General features: G+C 34.2%; 1 protein-coding gene across 2 annotated transcripts in view; it reads right to left on the bottom strand.

The window, feature by feature from the left end:
- The window catches only part of SOS1 (SOS Ras/Rac guanine nucleotide exchange factor 1), a gene marked incomplete at both ends in the record, with an annotated part of 138560 nt that overhangs the window by 68547 nt on the left and 51060 nt on the right, over window positions 1-18953 (bottom strand). For both annotated transcript variants that reach the window (XM_079720849.1, XM_079720850.1), the window contains 3 exons: window positions 1130-1294; window positions 3318-3449; window positions 12984-13109. In XM_079720849.1, coding sequence (XP_079576975.1) covers window positions 1130-1294; window positions 3318-3449; window positions 12984-13109 — 423 coding nt within the window. The remainder of the gene's footprint in view (window positions 1-1129; window positions 1295-3317; window positions 3450-12983; window positions 13110-18953) is intronic.

The raw sequence follows: 18953 nt of genomic DNA, 5'->3' as shown, positions 1-18953 counted from the left end.
TCCGGAAGGAGCTCATAATAGAGGACTCCCTTCCAATCCCACCATATACATAACATCACCTTCTTTGGATGAAGACCGGCCTTTGGTGTGGTTGGTGGTGGTTCATTTCACTTGCCCCACGATCTCTTCCATTCCACACTGTTGTATAGTATCCACTTTTCATCGCCCGTCACAATATGTTTTAAAAATGGAATGTTTTAATTACGTTTCAGCAGAGAATTGCAGGCCGAAATATGGTCAAGAAGGATTTTTTTCACTTAACTTATGTGGAACCCAAACATCAAAGCGATTAACATAACCAAGCTGGTGCAAATGGTTTTCAATGCTTGATTTGGATATTTTGAGTATGTCGGCTATCTCCCGCGTGGTATAACGTTGACTGTTCTTATTTAATGTCTCCATATGATCGCTATCAACTTCAAATGGTCTACCTGACCGTGGAGAATCATCCAGAGAGAAATCTCTAGCTCGAAATTTCCCAAACCACTTTTGACATGTTCAATCAGTCACAGAACCTTCTCCATACACTGCACAAATCTTTTTTTGTGTTTCAGTTGCATTTTTACCTTTCTTGAAATAATACAGCATAATATGCCAAAAATGTTGTTTTTCTTACATCTTCAATATTAAAATGGCTACACAAAAATCCACCAATTTTGATAAGTTTTTTTTAAATGCACGCTGAAATGACAGCTGTCACAATACAATCTAACAAAAGAGTTTCGAATGAAGTTAAAGACAACTAAGCTCTACTAGAGCCATCTTACAAATGAACCTTTTGGCCAACCCAGTATTTTTACATTTTTGAATATTCTTTTCAAGTAAATCCATAATCTTCTAAGTCTTCCAATCCAAATAAAAATTTAAGAAATTCACTAATAAGAGATTATTGTTATTAACCTTACATGCAGCAACACATAAAAGAAAAGCTACATGACATACTTAAACACATTTTAATACTATATATATAATACTTTATTTACATAAAGTGATATCTGGAGTTCTTGCCATTAGATTACTAAAAGTATGCCCTAACAAACAATATATAATTTTATTCTGAGTAGTATGTTAGCACCCAGTATGTCATGAATAAAAATTTAAGAACAAAACACATAGATCAGTATCCTACCTTATCAGCACACATTGCCACTTTAATATCTTGTTTTGTAATTTCATAATGCCGTATATTTCGCACATAATTCCCCACCAGCTTTAAAATGTCTGCAGAAATGTATTCTAATACTGCTACTATGTAAACAGAAACCTGGTGGTCAATTTTATAACCTAGGACCTCCTGAAAAATTAAAAGAAAAGCATGTTTAAAATTACTTACTATAAATTTGACACACTGATTTTTTTAAAAGTGTATACAGTTTAGCTTAACTTTTACTGAGGCCTGTGATTATTAATAGCATTTAATTTTAAGTAGTTCATCTATGAATAACATACATATTGCTATTTGAAAATGTAAACTAAGAAAAGGTAAGGCAAAATTACCTATGATCATGTAAAATACTTAAGAAGTACAGATAAGTAAATAGCTAATCCCTAAACTAGGAAGGGAAGCCCAAGTTTGGGGGAGGGGAAAAATGCTCATTGTTACCTAATTCAGAATACCTGGAATTAACAATGACAAATGAGGGTTTTTTCCTTTATGCAGAACAAGAGTTAATATATTATTGGTATCTGGGAATATCTACTATCCTTATACCTCTATCCTTCTTTCCAAAGGAACCTGGGCTTCCTAAAAACCCTAGTGGTACATTCATTCCTGGTATCTGGGCTGTTTCTATGGAAAAAAATTCATGCTATGTCTTGCTGAACAACAGTGGTTATTAAGGGCACATTAAATAGTCCTATTATTAGACTTCAAAGAGAGTATGGGCTTTTGTGGGGCCGACCAATTCCTATAGGAAAATAAATTCTATTTTCTAAACAATCCAATTAAGAAAAAAACTTCAAAATAATAAGTTTACTTATATATTTTATAACAACTTCAAATGGAGTATAATCTATAAAAATATTGAATCACTACGTTGTTCACCTAAAACTAATATAACATTGTAGATCAACTATACTTAAAAAAAAAAAGTTTACTTATAAGTTGGGAACAGGTTGCATTTACCTTCAAGAATATGTAAAAACTATTGTTTATAGTGATATGGATATATTAATAAATTGAAATGATACCCACAATTAAACCCTAAAATGCAACATTTAGAATCATTAATACAGCATGCACATACCTCAATTTGTTAATTCTCTTAGAATATAATTCAATGTATGGCTATAAAAATCATGAAAAGAGAATTATAAAGAAGTGCAATGACTAACAGCTTAGTAATTTTCTATAACTTGAACTTACTTCCTCAGACCAGTTAGTAAGATATAGGTAGATATTCCTATTCAAACAACAAAGGACAAAACGTAACCTTTTGATAGTCTTAATCACCCAAGTGTTCAGCCTTAAATCTTGTACAAGAGCAAACAAACTTGGATTTCCTAATGCTATTCACTTAGAGTCCTGTGAACTAAAAGTTGCTTAATCACTTTCTGCCTCAGTTATCTCATCTACAAAGTGGGGATGATAATAATTAACTCTGTTGAATAATAAAACCTAGAGATAATGTATGCAAGCATTAGCATTTAACTTGTACTATAGTACACATAAAATTATTGATATCAGAGAAGTATTATTAAGGTTTTAATTATTATCATACCTATATTTTTGATGTGAGAGTTAATCAATAGTTTGTCCATTGTATTAAATAAAAAAGAAATCACATTATTAGAGTTTCCAGCAGTTATTTTTTCTATTAGTTCTGGAGAGACTCAACTGACTGACTGACTAATATAAATGACAAATAGGACTAAATAGTATAGGTGATCTTTATGGAATTTTTGTTCAGAGATTACACATAGCCCTATGGCAGTCTCACAGAGGTCCCTACACATCTAACTATGTGAAGGATTTATAGGGACACTTAGGTCTAGCCAACAAAAAAAGGAGTTTTACAAGTTCTCTTTGAGGTTCTATTAACATCTGAGATGAACAAAATCCACAATTATAACTTTTCTTAGTGCTTTCAATTTGCTTGATTATTACTGTTGGTATGAAATTACTTTAAGTCATGTTGTCCAACTTATAGTTTCCTATTATATCATCCCTCCCCATGACATAAATTCCTGGAAAAATTAAAACAAGAGAATGTCACTCTTCAATTGACTCTATTATCCATAAAACATACTCTTTGTGTTTGAAAATCATGGGTTTTATTTTGCTTTTAAAAGGCAAGAAGGCAGTATTTCAGCTTTACCTTTAACAAAGGATGAATTTTTTCTACTGGGAGAGATAAAGGGTTTCTTCGCTTCCTCTTTTCAATAGCCGACTGGGCATCAGCTATTGCCCACTTATCAATTGGATGAGGGAAACTTTTTTGAACACGTTCCTTGGAAAATAGGAAAATAACAACTAAGCAACAAATATATTAAATAGTGTTCTTCACTTACAATTTACTTTTAAAATCAAAGAATACCAAAAGCAGGCTTTCACATGTAGTATAATTTATACTACAAACATACCTAAGCTAAGAGAAAACCATAACTGCCAATGTACTAGTTTCTTAATTATGCAATTAAGAGACTTAATGTTCCTTCTATTAACTAGGGGAAAAATCACATTCTGAATTTCAACTTCACTGTGATAAAGCTAATGACAAGAATGAGTAGACGCTATTTAAAACATTACTTATATAAAATTTCAAGGAACAAGACCTAAGCTCAAAAAGAAAATATCTAAATCTAGTTCTCATTTGTCCTTTCTTTCAACACCAATTACAAGCTAAAATAGCATTTTCTACTTGAAACGTCTAAGAATTTTTTCCTTTATCCATCATGCAAAGGTACTTGACTTCAAAACTATTTATAAATCATGGAAATCAAGGGTTTACATTAGCAACAGCACTTTAATCCACTGTAGCTTATCATTAGAGTTTGAATCTTCCACAGGTTATTAATTTTTATCAAGATATTTCATTTTAATCCAGCAGTTATCCAGTTAGAATTCCCATTGAAAGTGAAAGAACTCATGTTAATGTAAAAGCTGAATTTCCCGACTTTAATAAACTAATATAATTCACTTCAAACAAAAGGTACTTTCATGCTCTGAAGTTTTTAAAATCCACTTTCAGGATACCATAATTAAAACCAGTAGAGGTCGCTATTACACAATTTTAACATGTATTTTAAATTGCTCCGTATTTAGTTAGTAATATATAAAAACTGTTTAACATCACTCCTATTGCTATTAAGATGGAAAATGAAAAAGAGATTGCTATGTGATATTCTGTGGAGGGAAAGGAAACATTGATTCCAGGACATGTTAATAACAAATTTATAAACTGAAAATAGTTTAACCCATTCAAATTTAAGAAATTTTCTCTTCATCTATGTTCAAGGATAAGTCAGCTTCTAAATATAAGAAGTGATCATTTTAAATCTAATGACAGAAATTATTGTAGTTAAAAATGGAGTTTACAAACATTTTCAAATGTCTAGTTGAAAAGCTATTTGCTAGGACACTATACCCTCATATAATAAAGGCAATACAAAGGTCCAAAATACTGGGGGAGTTCGGCAGGTAAAAAAGGACTAATAAAGGAAGGAGGAAAAGGGTGGAAAAGAATGTCCAAAACACGAATTCTTTTCCTTTTTTCCAAGTCAATACTATAGACTTGATAATCCAAAAATGACAAGAGATTTAGGACTAACTTTACCATGATTCCCAATTAAAAATTTCATACTGATGGGTTTAACCCATGGTTAACTGAATAAATAGGTATAACCATGATTAAAACCTTATAATAGTATAGCCCTATGGCTGACTAACATTTTTTTGGTGGGGGGGACCTCAATGCATAGTAAGAAATAGTAAGTTCTTAATACATTTTACATTACATCCTTATACATCATATACATAGTACACTGGAACAAAGTTTCATAAAACAAGACCTTCTTTTACTACAGGCAATGTACTGATTTTTCCTATTCACTTATAAAAATGTTAGTTGGGCATAAGGGGTGATGACCCAGAATCTAAAAAGCACTGCTGAATAGTGGTGATAGAAAGCAGCAGAACAGAACAGAAGCTGAACTCAATCTAATAATTCTAAATACATTTAACATACATCTTTGAAGAAAAATCATCAGTAGTATTACAAGGCAAACTGTAGGCAGGGGTTGAGGTAGAAGAGAAAGAAAACAGAACAACAATCCTTGCCCATCTCAATTTTATCAACCTAACTCTCTGAATTTATCTATTGTTTTGAGAAAGAAGGGGAAGGAAAGTCAGGAATGCTAAAAGAGAAGGCAAGAAAAGGAAAATAATAATGATGAAGAAAACATTTTAAACTTACTTATTAGTGTATTACTGGACTGTATATTTATGAGGTAATACCAAAGGTCATGGGAAAGATTAATACGGTCAAAAAAGATGCTTTGAATATGGAAAGGCCAGACTGAAAGAAATACTTTGTCTCTTGTAGTGGCAAATTTAATTACAATTTTAGAGCAAAATAAAATTTATTTTTATAATTATCTTACATAATTTAAGGTAAAGAAGCCCAAGAAGAAATGATCAATGAAAGATTCATGAATTAAATAAAGTCTATTACTCTTTCAAGATACTCTTTCAAGATGCCACTTTCAAGATTAATAGTTTTGTTTTAAATTGAGAAACTCCACCTTGATTGATATTTAGTGGCTTTGGGAAAAATAAAAGATAGAGAGCTAGGTTTGCAATTCAGCTCTGTCTCTTATTAACAGAACCTTGTCTTTTCCTTTACATAATAAAGGTGTCTAAATAGATAATCTTGATGATCAGTTCCAATAGAAACATTCTAGGATCTATAAAAATTCCTACACTTCAGTGTAAATATTCAGACCTGGAGGTACTTTTGAAGTGCTATTAATAGTAATAAAGGCTTAGAATGTGTAGAAGAATTTTTTTTTTTTCTGTCTAGAAGGGTAGAAAATATTGTGAAATCACTTGGGAAATCAAAATGTGAATGGCAAACTTATTAGAAATTACAAAGATTCTTTAGGGTGTGAAGGAAAAGAAAGAAAGTTAAAGAAAAAATGAATGGGAAAGGAAAAGCAAACTTTTAAAATTAAGGATTCAGCTCATGGGGAAAAAAGTCTAAGATAAAAGGAAAGAGAAATAAAAGGGATCCAAATTGGAATAAAGGAACTAAAACTGTCACTGTTTGCAGATGACATCACACTCTACATATAAAATCCTAAAGACACTAACAGAAAACAACTAGAGCTCACCAATGAATTCAGGAAAGTTGCAGGATGCAAAATTAATATGCAGAAATCTGTTGTATTTCTATACACTAACAATGAAAGATCAGAAAGAGAAATTAAGGAAACAATTCCATTTACCATCACATCAAAAAGAATAAAATACCTAGGAATAAACCTACCTAAGGAGGCAAAAGACCTGTACTTCAAAAATTATAAGACACTGATGAAAGAAATCAAAGAAGACACAAACAGATGGAAAGATATACTGTGTTCTTGGACTGGATGAATCAATATTGTCAAAATGACCATACTACCCAAGGCAACCTACAGGATTCAATGCAATCCCTATCAAATTACCAATGGCATTTTTCAAAGCACTATAACAAAATTTTTTTAAATTTGTATGGAAACACAAAAGACCCTGAATAGCCAAAGCAATCTTAAGAAAAACACATCTGGAGGAATCAGGCTCCCTGACTTCAGACTATACTACAAAGCTACATTCATCACAACAGTATGGTACAGGCACAAAAACAGAAATATAGATCAATGGAACAAGACAGCCCAGAAATAAACCCACTCACCTATAGTCAATTAATCTATGACAAAGGAGGCAGAAATATACAATGGAGAAACGACAGTCTCTTCAATAAGTGGCGCTGGGAAAACTGGACAGCTACATGTAAAAGAATAAAACTAGAACGTTTTCTAACACCATACACAAAAATCAACTCAAAATGGATTAAAGACCTAAATGTAAGACCGGATACTATAAAACTCCTAGAGGAAAACATAGACAAGACACTCTCTGACATAAATTGCAGCAGTATCGCTTTGGATCCCCCTCCTAGAGTAATGGAAATAAAAACAAAAATAAACAAATGGGACCTAATAAAACTTAAAAAGCTTTTGTATAGCAAAGGAAACCATAAACAAAATGAAAAGACAACGTACAGAATGGGAGAGAAAACATTTGCAAATGATGAGACTGACAAGGGATTAATTTACAAAATATACAAACAGCTCATACAGCTTAATATCAAAAAAAACAAACAACCCAATCAAAAAACGGGCAGAAGACCTAAATAGACATTATTCCAAAGAAGACATACAGATGGGTAAAAGGCACATGAAAAGATGCTCAACATCGCTAATTATTAGAGAAATGCAAATCAAAACTACAATGAGGTACCACCTCACACCGGTTAGAATGGCCATCATCAAAAAGTCTACAAATAATAAATGCTGGAGAAGGTATGGAAAAAAGGAACCCTCCTACACTGTTCGTGGGAATGTAAATTGGTGCAGCCACTATGGAGAACAGTATGGAAGTTCCTCAAAAAACTAAAAATAGAGCTACCATATGATCCTACAATCTCTCTCCTGGGCATATATCCAGAGAAAACCTTAATTCAAAAAGATACATGCACCCCAATGTTCACTGCAGCACTATTTACAATAGCCAAGACATGGAATCTACCTAATTGTCCATCAACAAATGAATGGATAAAGATGTGGTATATATATATATATATATATATATACACACAATGGAATATTACTCAGCCATAAAAAAGAATGAAATTATTCCATTTGCAGCAACGTGGATGGACCTAGAGATTATCCTACTAAGTGAGAAAGACAATTACAATTATATGATATCGCTTATATGTGGGATCTAAAAGAAAGAAAAAAAGACATAAATGAACTTATTTCCAAAACAGAAAGAGACTCACAGACACAGAAAACAAACTTATGGTTACCAAAGAGGAAAGGGGGTGAGAGTGGGGATAAATTAATAGGCCGGGATTAACATACACACTACTGTGTATAAAACAGATAACCAAGATGCAAGAGGGAAGGGTTATGGGGATATATGTATACATACAGCTGATTCACTTTGTTATAAAGCAGAAACTAACACACCATTGTAAAGCAATTATACTCTAATAAAGATGTTAAAAAAAAACAGATAACCAACAACGATCTACTGTATAGCACAGGGAACTATACTCAGTATTATGCAATAACCTATAAGGGAAAAGAATCTGAAAGAGTATATATATATATATATATATATATATATGAAAAAAAAAAGAGTCCAAGAAAGCCTGAGTTAAATGAGAGGAAAAATGTATCAGTGTCCTAAGAAATTAAAGTTGGTTAAATACAGGACACACAGGCGAGAAAGGGAAACAGGAAAAAAAAGATATTACAAATGGAAATCAGTCTAGTCAACCAGAGAGAAATAAAGAACAAGTACAATTACGAAAGAATAAGACTTAAGAAATTTAAAAGAATATACTTATGGGGGACTTCCCTGGAGGCACAGTGATTAGGAATCTGCCTTCCAGTGCAGGGGACATGGGTTCGAGCCCTGGTCTGGGAAGATCACACATGCCACAGAGCAACTAAGCCCGTGCGCCACAACTACTGAGCCTGTGCTCTAAAACCCACGAGCCACAACTACTGAGCCCGCACACCTAGAGCCTGCGCTCTGCAACAAGGGAAGCCACCACGATGACAAGCCCGCGCACCGCAACGAAGAGTAGCCCCCGCTCGCCGCAACTAGAGAAAGCCCACCAGCAGCACTGAAGACCCAACGCAGCCAAAAATTAATTAATTTTAAAAAAAAGAATATACTTATGGATAAACAACAAGGTCCTACTGTACAGCACAGGGAACTATTATATTCAATATCCCATAATAAACCATAATGGAAAAGAATATGAAAAACAATATATGTATGATTGAATCACTGCTGTACAGCAGAAATTAACATAATATTGTAACTCAATTATACTCCACTAAAATAAAAATTTTAAATAAATAAATAAAAATATACTTTATCAGGGATATATCAGAAAAAATACTACTGGTTTTACTTCTACTTTTAAAATGACTAAGTATACAAAATGAGGAGAGGGAGAGCAAACCAGATTGGAGGAATTTTTATACACTATCTTTTAAAACATTATTTTAAAAAGACAGGACCAAATAATATATACCCCTTCTCTGCATTCCCAGGGAGTTTATATATACTACCTTATTCATCTGGAACACTGCCTGACAAATAGTGGATATTCAAATATTGGTGCCATGGATTAGTGAACATTAGCTACAGCAACAAAACAAAATCCCATTCATTTGAACTACGATAGTTCATAGTCTGTGATAATCTGTAGCACAATTTATCAAAACTTTTAAATTAGCATAAGCAAGATTATAGATATGTATGTAACCCATTAGTTTTCAAGCACTTCTGAAATATCTATTTTCCTAAAACTATAGGTCAACTAAAAATCACTTTTATTTTTTCATTGAAACAAATCCCCTAGGGGCCGAATATTAAGCAAGAATTGCCACCCTACTTTGAATTATGCTTATACTTTAAAGTAATCAAAATGTATTCTTCAGAAATAAAATTCACATATTCCACTAAATCAGACTGCTCTATTTCTTAAAGCACATTTTTTATACGGCCTTCAAATTAATTTTTTTTATGAATTATCCCTTATCTCAAAATTTATTTGAAGGGCTTGCTAAAGTCATGGCCCTTATTATTTTAAAAGAAAGTTCCATAAATGCATTAGAGAAATTAAAGAAAATTATTTCCTGATAAAAGAATCTGAAGACACTATTATATTCATCTAAATATCTCCAATCTCCATATTCTTAAATAAATACCCTTCCAGGAATGGTACACAAAGAAGGGTATTTGACTATTGATTGGAAAAGAACTAGATTTCCATCTTTTTAAAAAATCCGTTCTACCATTCTGCGGGTTAACTGTCTAATATATAAAACAAGGAGAACAATAACTATACTCCACAGGGTTGTTGGAAGGGCATAGAAATGTCTATAACAGTACTTTGAAATTACAAAGCCTATTACACAACTGATCGCTACTTCTATTACTGTCATATATTCTCTTTCAAAAAGTCCATTCCCAACCAAAACATCAGCTCACTGGAATATCCCATGGCTACATCTATTTTAAACGTCCAAGTTACTTGCTTAAAAATAGCACAACAGGGCAGAGGGTAAATATCTTCAATATCTCAGAAGTTTTCTGAGTATTAAAAAGCCATGAAATATCCCTTATTATCTAGAATCGTGAGTACCTACATAATGATTAAATCTGTGCAAGTGGAAGACTGAGAGACTCATTAGTAATTTTTGAGAACTCATGGAGATCTCCTTCAATACTGGAAAATTATGTTAGTTTTTATATTAATGAAAAGGAGAAAATTAGATAAACACAGGTATAGTACAACATAATTTGGAAAGAGCTGAATTTCGGTTTGTAGTGTTTTCAAACTAGCAAATACCTGGAATACACTAACATCAGAATGATGATACGATCTGTAACCCCATTCTAATACACTACATATAGGATTGGATGCTACATTTTATGAACACTGTGGGAGAACCTAATCAGGGTCCAAAAGATCAAACGGAGTTGTTAACAAGGAGAGTCAGGCAACCATTTCTATTCAAGATCTACTCTGAAAGCCCAATGTTAATAAGTGCCTAAAGGAAACTATGAATAAAAGGTATTTTACTTATAATTCAATGGAAAAATGGGATAAAAATGTATAAACCTACTTTGAATTACTTTAAAAATCAAAGTGAATTACTATTCCATAGTACACAATCTTTTCTACATCCACAACCTCTGTAACTTAGTGTTGCTTAGTATTTCTTTGCCTCAATTGAAACCTGGATCTCCCCTAAAGACTTCTAGAGCAGGAAATGCCCTTGTCCCAAAACCCACATGAAGGTGGATTTAGCATCTTTTCCACTCCCCAAGCTGATTCTGGAATATCACTCTTCCACTCTCATGTAAAGTCCTGCCATCATCCTGTGTGACTTTGTTGTTTAAATTAAGGACACATAAAATATTTTGACCTCTTAACTCCTTGAACACTTCATTATAGGGACCTTCATGTCTAGTCTAGCTACCACTACATGGCCACATCCTGCTTTTGTAACTATGTTACTTTAGAAATCCTAAATTCTAACAACTCTGTCTCTGATCTCAATCTATTCTACTTCTATCACTCAGGTATTCTAGTGTTATCAGCTCTCTGATCTTATTGGGAAATCCAATACTGTTCCCTCCACGTTTTGCCAATCTACCTTCCCCTCTCCTACCTGGCAGAATAGTTTAGTAGAATTTATGCTCAGAAAGCTTAGCCTTTCTGGGTTGGAGTCTTGGCTTCACTACTTACTAGCTGTAACCATGGGCAACTTATTTAACCTCTCTGTGCTTCAGTTTCCACACTAATTCATTCAACATATACTTTCTGAGCGCCTTCTCAGTGCCAGACAATATTCTAGGTGCTGGGGATTTGGTAGTGAACAAGACCTTATATTCTGGACCTTATATCTTATTAAAGGAAAAGACAGCAACATCTTCATGGGGTTATTAAAAACTTTAAATGAAACTTATATAAACATGGAAGTGTTTAAACCAGTGTATGATACTATAGCAAGCACTCAAATATCAGCTGTTTTTTTTTTCAGCTGTTTTTAAATTTCACTTTTTTCCTTATCCAATTTGATTCTCTGATGCTCTTTTCACAGCTGAGCTTCCTATTGAATATAACTATATACCAATCCCTCACCCCTCAGGGGAACACAGCAGGGCCTGGGGTAGACAGAGATACACCTCCTCCCCAGTCACTGTGTACTGCAAAATCATGATTACATTCTACTGTGTTGTGTCCTGAAAAGGGTTGTAAAGCACTGCTACTACCAATTTCCACAATTCTCTTGCCCTACTGTTCTGCCATTATATATCCATGGTGAAATGCCATTCAACTCAACCATCTTTTTTGTGCCCAAACGAGTACTGCAAAAGAAATGTCACAGAAATGCAAAGATTTGTATACTATACATTCAAGGTGTTTAAAGTCAAATGATCCTTCATCATCGCCAGAAAACCCCTTTTGTATTTCCAGCTCTATCTCCCGTTTTCTACAGTTGGTACTCAAACCTCCTTTCTTCTCTCAATCTTGACTCCTCAAGAACTCCATTTAGATGGCTCTTGTTCTGAGAAGCTAACCTTAAGCCCCAAAGCCTGTGTTATTAGTTTACCCATTTTTTCGTTTCCCACATACCCTTTTCTCATAGTACATCACATTACGTTATCACCCATATACCTACCTGTATCTCCACTAAACTATAAGCCCTAAAAAAAGAGGAGCCATGTCATCTTTGTAGGAGATTACAGAACTTCCTTCCTAGATTTTTAGATGTTTCCCTCCCTTCCAACTGGTGGAAAATGGTACACTTCTATCTAAAATACACCTAGCAACTGAAGATCAAAGGATTAATTGAAATGTTTTTGAAATGATAGCTGGCTTTAAAAAACAAACAAATAAAAACACTTGACAAATTCCACTCTTAAAGGTATATTTGTCATTCTAGCATCAAGAAGCAGTGTTTAGAGGCCAATAAAAGTTCATTTTAAATTAAAAGCAAATAATGGAATAGTTTGACAGCAAAAACATATACAAGCTATCATACACTCAATACAAAGTTAAAATAAATCCAGTCATTATTTTTAAAATACATATATATATTTTGTGGAACTGAAAAGCAAACTCTTTCCCCCTTCACTGACATTACAATAAACACACATATTAGACACAAGGCAAAATTTATCATACCTCTACATCTGAAGCACTTCGGGGCTGAGCTTGGCATAGCATATTTAATAACTGCAAAATTAATTCTTCAACATACTGAAGAGCATCATCACTAGACTCAAGAGTAGGATGAACTTGCCCCTGAACCTATAAACAAAAAGCAAAGTAATTAAAATGTAGGCTTGTTTCATCTAATTGAACAAACGAAACAAATAATTTTTTTTTTTTTGTGGTACGTGGGCCTCTCAGTGTTGTGGCCTCTCCCATTGCAGTGCACAGGCTCTGGACGTGCAGGCTCAGCAGCCATGGCTCACGGGCCCAGCCGCTCCGCGGCATGTGGGATCTTCCCGGCCCGGGGCACAAACTCGTGTCCCCTGCATCGGCAGGCGGACTCTCAACCACCGCACCACCAGGGAAGCCCATAAGTTTGCTTTTTTAAGTGTGGGTTTGTATTCAAGAACATGGTCTGGCTTGCAAATACAGATTTGAATGTTATGACCCAAGTCTGGAATTCTTAACCTTTTTCCCAGCCACGCACACCATACGTGCTTATTAACATGTTTCTAGAGATTCAGATACTTAATTGCATAATTTCCATTTTTTTTTCTTAAACCATGGTTATCCTGGAGTGTGGGAATATAGAGAGGGAGGGAGAGGCTGAGCTGGGGATAAAAGATGCAGTTTATATGGTTTTTGCCAAGAACCAGTGGTAGTTAGAACACTTAGTCAACATAGTGCTTGGGCAAAATTGACCTCCTATGGGTCCCTTGTTTAACTCTATCTTTCCTACACAATGATAAAATCCAAGAGGGATTTATCTTATTCACCAAAGAATTGGGATATATCTTATTCATCAAAGTAACTCCAGCATCAGCGCTGTACATGGCACATAATACAAGCTTGATAAATGTCTGTTGAACACAAAGTCATCCTATATCAAAGGACACAAAATGGGCACTTTTGACAATGTGAGACTGTCTATGCTTCAGGAAGATAACTTGATGGTCACTCATTCATAAATGCCCAATAATCTTTACCTTCATTTTCCTCGACCATTTCTCGGAGGCATCTTAGGCCACCGGTTTTTGTAAAATTTACATTTTAATAACCAGCATGATAGTCTTTACTTGCATTCCTTTGTCATTCACTATGGGTCAAAACTGTTCCCTACTTTAAAAAATGGCAGAAAAATCAGTTTCAGGAGACAAACAATACATGTTTCAAAATATGCTCAACTCTCTAAAGGCCGGTAGAGCTCTCAGAGCTCTCATTGGATCAAAGTATACAGTACTCACTAGCCAAGAGCATTTAGTATGGTCTGTCCTACTACATACACCTCATTAGCTGAGGGTTTGACAGCCTCAATGTATGGAGAAATTTTATTATAAAGTATACCATATAATGAATTTTAAAATATATATTAAAAGTACATAGACATGCATATAAACATATATATGCACTTATAATACTTTTTAAAGAGAAGTATTTTAGAGGCAAATAACATGACAATTCAGAACTGTGTGAGGGGTGCTACATTAATTCTGATGTTTAAAACAATTTACTATTATTTTACAGGTGAAGAAACTGAGCCCCAAAAGGCTTAAATCATCTGCCCAAGTACTTTTTGTCATTTTTGGTATAGCTATTACCAACCTGATTGTAACTGATCTGCTTACAAATCTCTCACCCTATGAGATGACTGAATGGTTGAGCAGTTAAAATAATGAATGCAGTATGGACTAGAACCCAGAATTCATGTTTCTCAGCTTTCTATTCACCAGGTCATCACATTCTGACTAATCTGTGTAGGCAGTGAAACTTGTAAACAGACTCCTCTTCAACACTAAGCATAATTTTAAAAAACCTTTTAAAAACAAAACAAAACCCCCCCTGGAACTTTTGACAGCAGTTTTATTTTTATCCATTGAATTGCATGCCCTCATTGGCTTAAACTGTTTTCTTAGATACCCTTTACCTTCATGGTTGACTTATGAAAAGTGAATCCTAACACTTCATGGTGGGTTTTTTTTTTTTTTTGGTGGAGGGCTCTCGACTTTTTTAAACTCTCTTTTCTTATTATCAGTGACACAATCTATTCTGCTTCTCTTGTTTCTTTTTCCATTTTTTCCTTATAGAGTTCCATATCTTCCTTCACCCCTCAAATGTGGAGTCCATCCTTGTCTGTCTGCTCCCTTCTTCTGTTCTCTCTCGCAACTAATCTCATTTACTTCCACATTTTTATCACCTGCATGGATGACTCCAAATCTGTAGTCCTGACTTTTCTCCTGACTTTTAGACCCATATACCAAATTACTTGCTAGATATCTCCACCTAACCTACCAAAATCTCAACTATACATGGGGTGGGCGGGGGAGTGGGGAGGAACTTATTATAAATGTTGAACAAGAGAAACTATATCTCACAAATGAAAAACAGTACAGACAGCCCCTGGTTTCACCAAGATGTAGTCCTGGAAAATGTAGCTATAATTGGGGTTACATTCCTATTCAAGGCTCCAGCGTCACATAAAATATAGCTACAGATTTATAAAACAACATAATTTTATAAGTAAAGGAGACTTTAGAAGTCATTTCACTCAGTCCCTTTATTTAGTAGATAATAAAAAGGAGACACCCACAATCCTGTAGCTAACTAGTAATGCTGAACCTGGGCCTCCTGGTATCTAGGCCAAAGCTCTTTCCACTAAACCCCTGTCAACTTGGAGGAGTCCTAGTAGCTCCATCAGCATAAGGAGTAGAATGTCCATGAACTGTATCTATTTATATAGTGGGCTTCTATATAAAACTTCGCTTTTTTTTCTTTTGGCTGCACCACGCAGCATATGGGATCTTAGTTCCCCAACCAGGGATCGAGCCCACACCTCCTGCAGTGGAAGTGTGGAGTCTTAACCACTGGATCGCCAGGGAAGTCCCTAAAGCTTGGCTTGAAGTATGCGGTCATACTTTAAGAAACATCAGCATGTCATAAATGTAAATGCAGCACTATAAATCTTATCATCTGAAAAGGTAAAATCATTCAAAATGGGTAAAATGATCATTGATTACACAAACGATCCCATGTATTACATAAAATTGTAAATATACTAAAAATCTGACATAAAGCTAAATTGCTAGAGATAATAAATATTAAGATGAAAATATTTAGGGACTTCCCTGGTGGCACAGTGGTTAAGAATCTCCCTGCCAATGCAGGGGACACGGGTTGGAGCCCTGGTCCGGGAAGATCCCACATGCCGCGGAGCAATTAAGCCCATGCGTCACAACTACTGAGCCTACGCTCTAGAGCAGGTGAGCCACAACTACTGAGCCTGTGTGCCACAACTACTGAAGCCTGTGCACCTAGAGCCCGTGCTCCACCACAAGAGAAGCCACCACAATGAGAAGCCAGCACACTGCAGCGAAGACTGGCCCCTGCTCACCACAAGTAGAGGAAGCCCATGCCCAGCAACGAAAACCCAGCATAGCCAAAAAATAAAGATATTTATATATATATAAAAAGGATGAAAATATTTAATCAACAATAATTCTAATTAACTTTAAAAAATATCAAGCCTTTTGAGGAAGTGGTTTAGGTACCTCAAAACATTTTAGAAAGTGTTCAAGAAAATGTAAATTGATCAGATTATATTTTTTAAATGTTTTTCAAAGAAACCCATAGAAACTGTATAATTCTTTACTAATATAGCTCCATCTTTAGCTGCTCTTCAATTTACACTTTATGCTGAAGCAATTCATACTATTCACAGTTTGTGAAACATGGCATGCAGTTTTCACGCACACTGTTCTCCATGACTATCATTCATTCTCTTACCGTTTCGCCTACCTATCTGACTTTCAAACCCCAGATCTTGTGTCATTTGGGTAGATTTTCTTGCTTGTTGTCTCTTTCTAAGGCAGAATTAATCTCATTCATTTAACTGATTTATTGAACCTATTAAGTACTGGATATATAGAGATTAATAAAAAACAGCCCCTGCTCTATGGGTCTTACACTCCGCTGTGCTAATCCTTGTACTAGGTATCACATTTTTGTTATTGGGTTTGTCCTACTGAGTTATAATTACATGTTCCCTTGTCTATTTCCTCTATTGATGCTCCCATTACGCAAGGCCTTGTTTATCTACCTACAGAATCATTTTCTCTTTGCTTTTCACTCTAAACCCCTGACATTCAGGGAATACTCAAAGCCTCTGTGTTATAGGGGTGAAAAGAAGAAAATATCTCTTCCTCAGAATTAAGAGTGAAAAGGGGTGGTGGTAATGCTAGAAGTCTGGTTGATTTCAGAAGAATAAACCCTTACGGCAGAAACCATTCAACATATAAAGGCAGTCAGAACTAAAATCAATGTTTATTACATAGAATCAAATGAACTGTATATAAATACAGTGGTGAAATGCTATGGTTTAAAAAAACAAACCAAAAACCGTTGATACTGCTTATCACTTATAGTTAAAATGTTAAGCTTGACACCTTGTATGATACACGAAATTTTAGAAATTCAAATTCAGTTTTATTCACTGATGGTTACTAATAGCCAAATAAAACCTATCAGGTAAATAAATCAAACAAAGAATTAGGCTTAAATAGAAAATAATGCATGATGCCATATGTTCACCTAAATTTCTGGAGATTAACCTTTATCACATCTTAAATCTGTCAAATCAGAATCATAAGGTTCATTCATACAAGAGACTAATAAATTATTTTAATTCTCTAAAAACAATACTTCAAAATCTCTGACTGAAAAACATGTACAATGGTAAATGCTTAAAGACAAGCAGAACACCAATTCCTGAAATACAGACTTTGCTCTTTATTCTTTCAAGGAAGATGCTGTTAAGAGATTTCTTTAATGAGCAGACAGATGTAGCATTCCATTTCCTTATACAGATAGGATAAAAAAACACTTCTATGAGATAGTGTTACACCTAAAGTGTTCCATTCCATCTAAATGGTACTCAAAGATATTTAATAGATCAAATGATCCAAATTATTCAGGACTATACAGAATAGGTTACACTGCCAAATTTTATGACAGCCTTTAGAAGCTATCTACAACTAACATTCACTAAGGGTGTGTGCATGAGAGCGATTATAATATGCACTTAGACTTGGGTTTAAAGTTGATGGGGGTTTTCCTTTACATGCAGTTTTCAAAAACATTATATTTTATACTTAGGTTTACTGACATAGAAAACTTCATATGCTTCTTTAAATGCACTTATCTTAGGTAATTTAAGTAAAGTAAATGCAAAAACTTCACTAAAAAATGAATGATAGTCATGAATAAGAATTTTATATGATCATGACAGTAATTCTTTTGAGGTATAATCATCATATTCGATTAAGGAATAATCATCATATTCAGTTAAAGATGCCACCCACTGAATTTTAAACATTTCTTAAGGACTGCTGGCTTCTGTCTTGACAGTTCATTTTGTCTCTAGTAATTTCTAACAAATTCAGAAGCAACTTTGTGGCTATTATTGTCAGATTTATGGAATCTGGAAAAGCAAAGGGATTAGATCTGTATCAGTTCCTAGCTGTTTGATTCATGAGTCCTCTAACTGTATTCAGGAACCCCTTGGGTAAACTGCTAGAAAACACTAAGTTGAATTCTGATGAATCTTTCATAGCCTTTTCTAGCTAATGGCTCTCTGAAGAATTAGAAACCTTCTGGATTGTACTTTGTCACATCTTGAGCCCAGATCTGCTACTTTTATTTAAACATATAACAGAATTTGAAATAAAACTGGTATGCTCAAAACCTTTACCACAGCAAATAATAAAGATTTGGACTGTTAAATCAATTTCTCATTGTTACAATTAGTCAATGTTTAGGTTCTTATTTCTCCTCATTTTGAGGTTTATTTAAAAATCAAAGCAAAAAAGCCTTTGTTTAAAAAAAATTAAAAGCAACAATAATAAAACAAATCAGAGAACTTAAATTTTTTCCAAAAACAAAATTGAC

This window comes from Hyperoodon ampullatus (assembly GCF_949752795.1).
Source record: "Hyperoodon ampullatus genome assembly, chromosome: 15".
Lineage (NCBI taxonomy): Eukaryota > Metazoa > Chordata > Mammalia > Artiodactyla > Ziphiidae > Hyperoodon > Hyperoodon ampullatus.
Note: the sequence above shows the minus strand (reverse complement) of the source record. Positions and strands in the feature narration are given on the sequence as shown.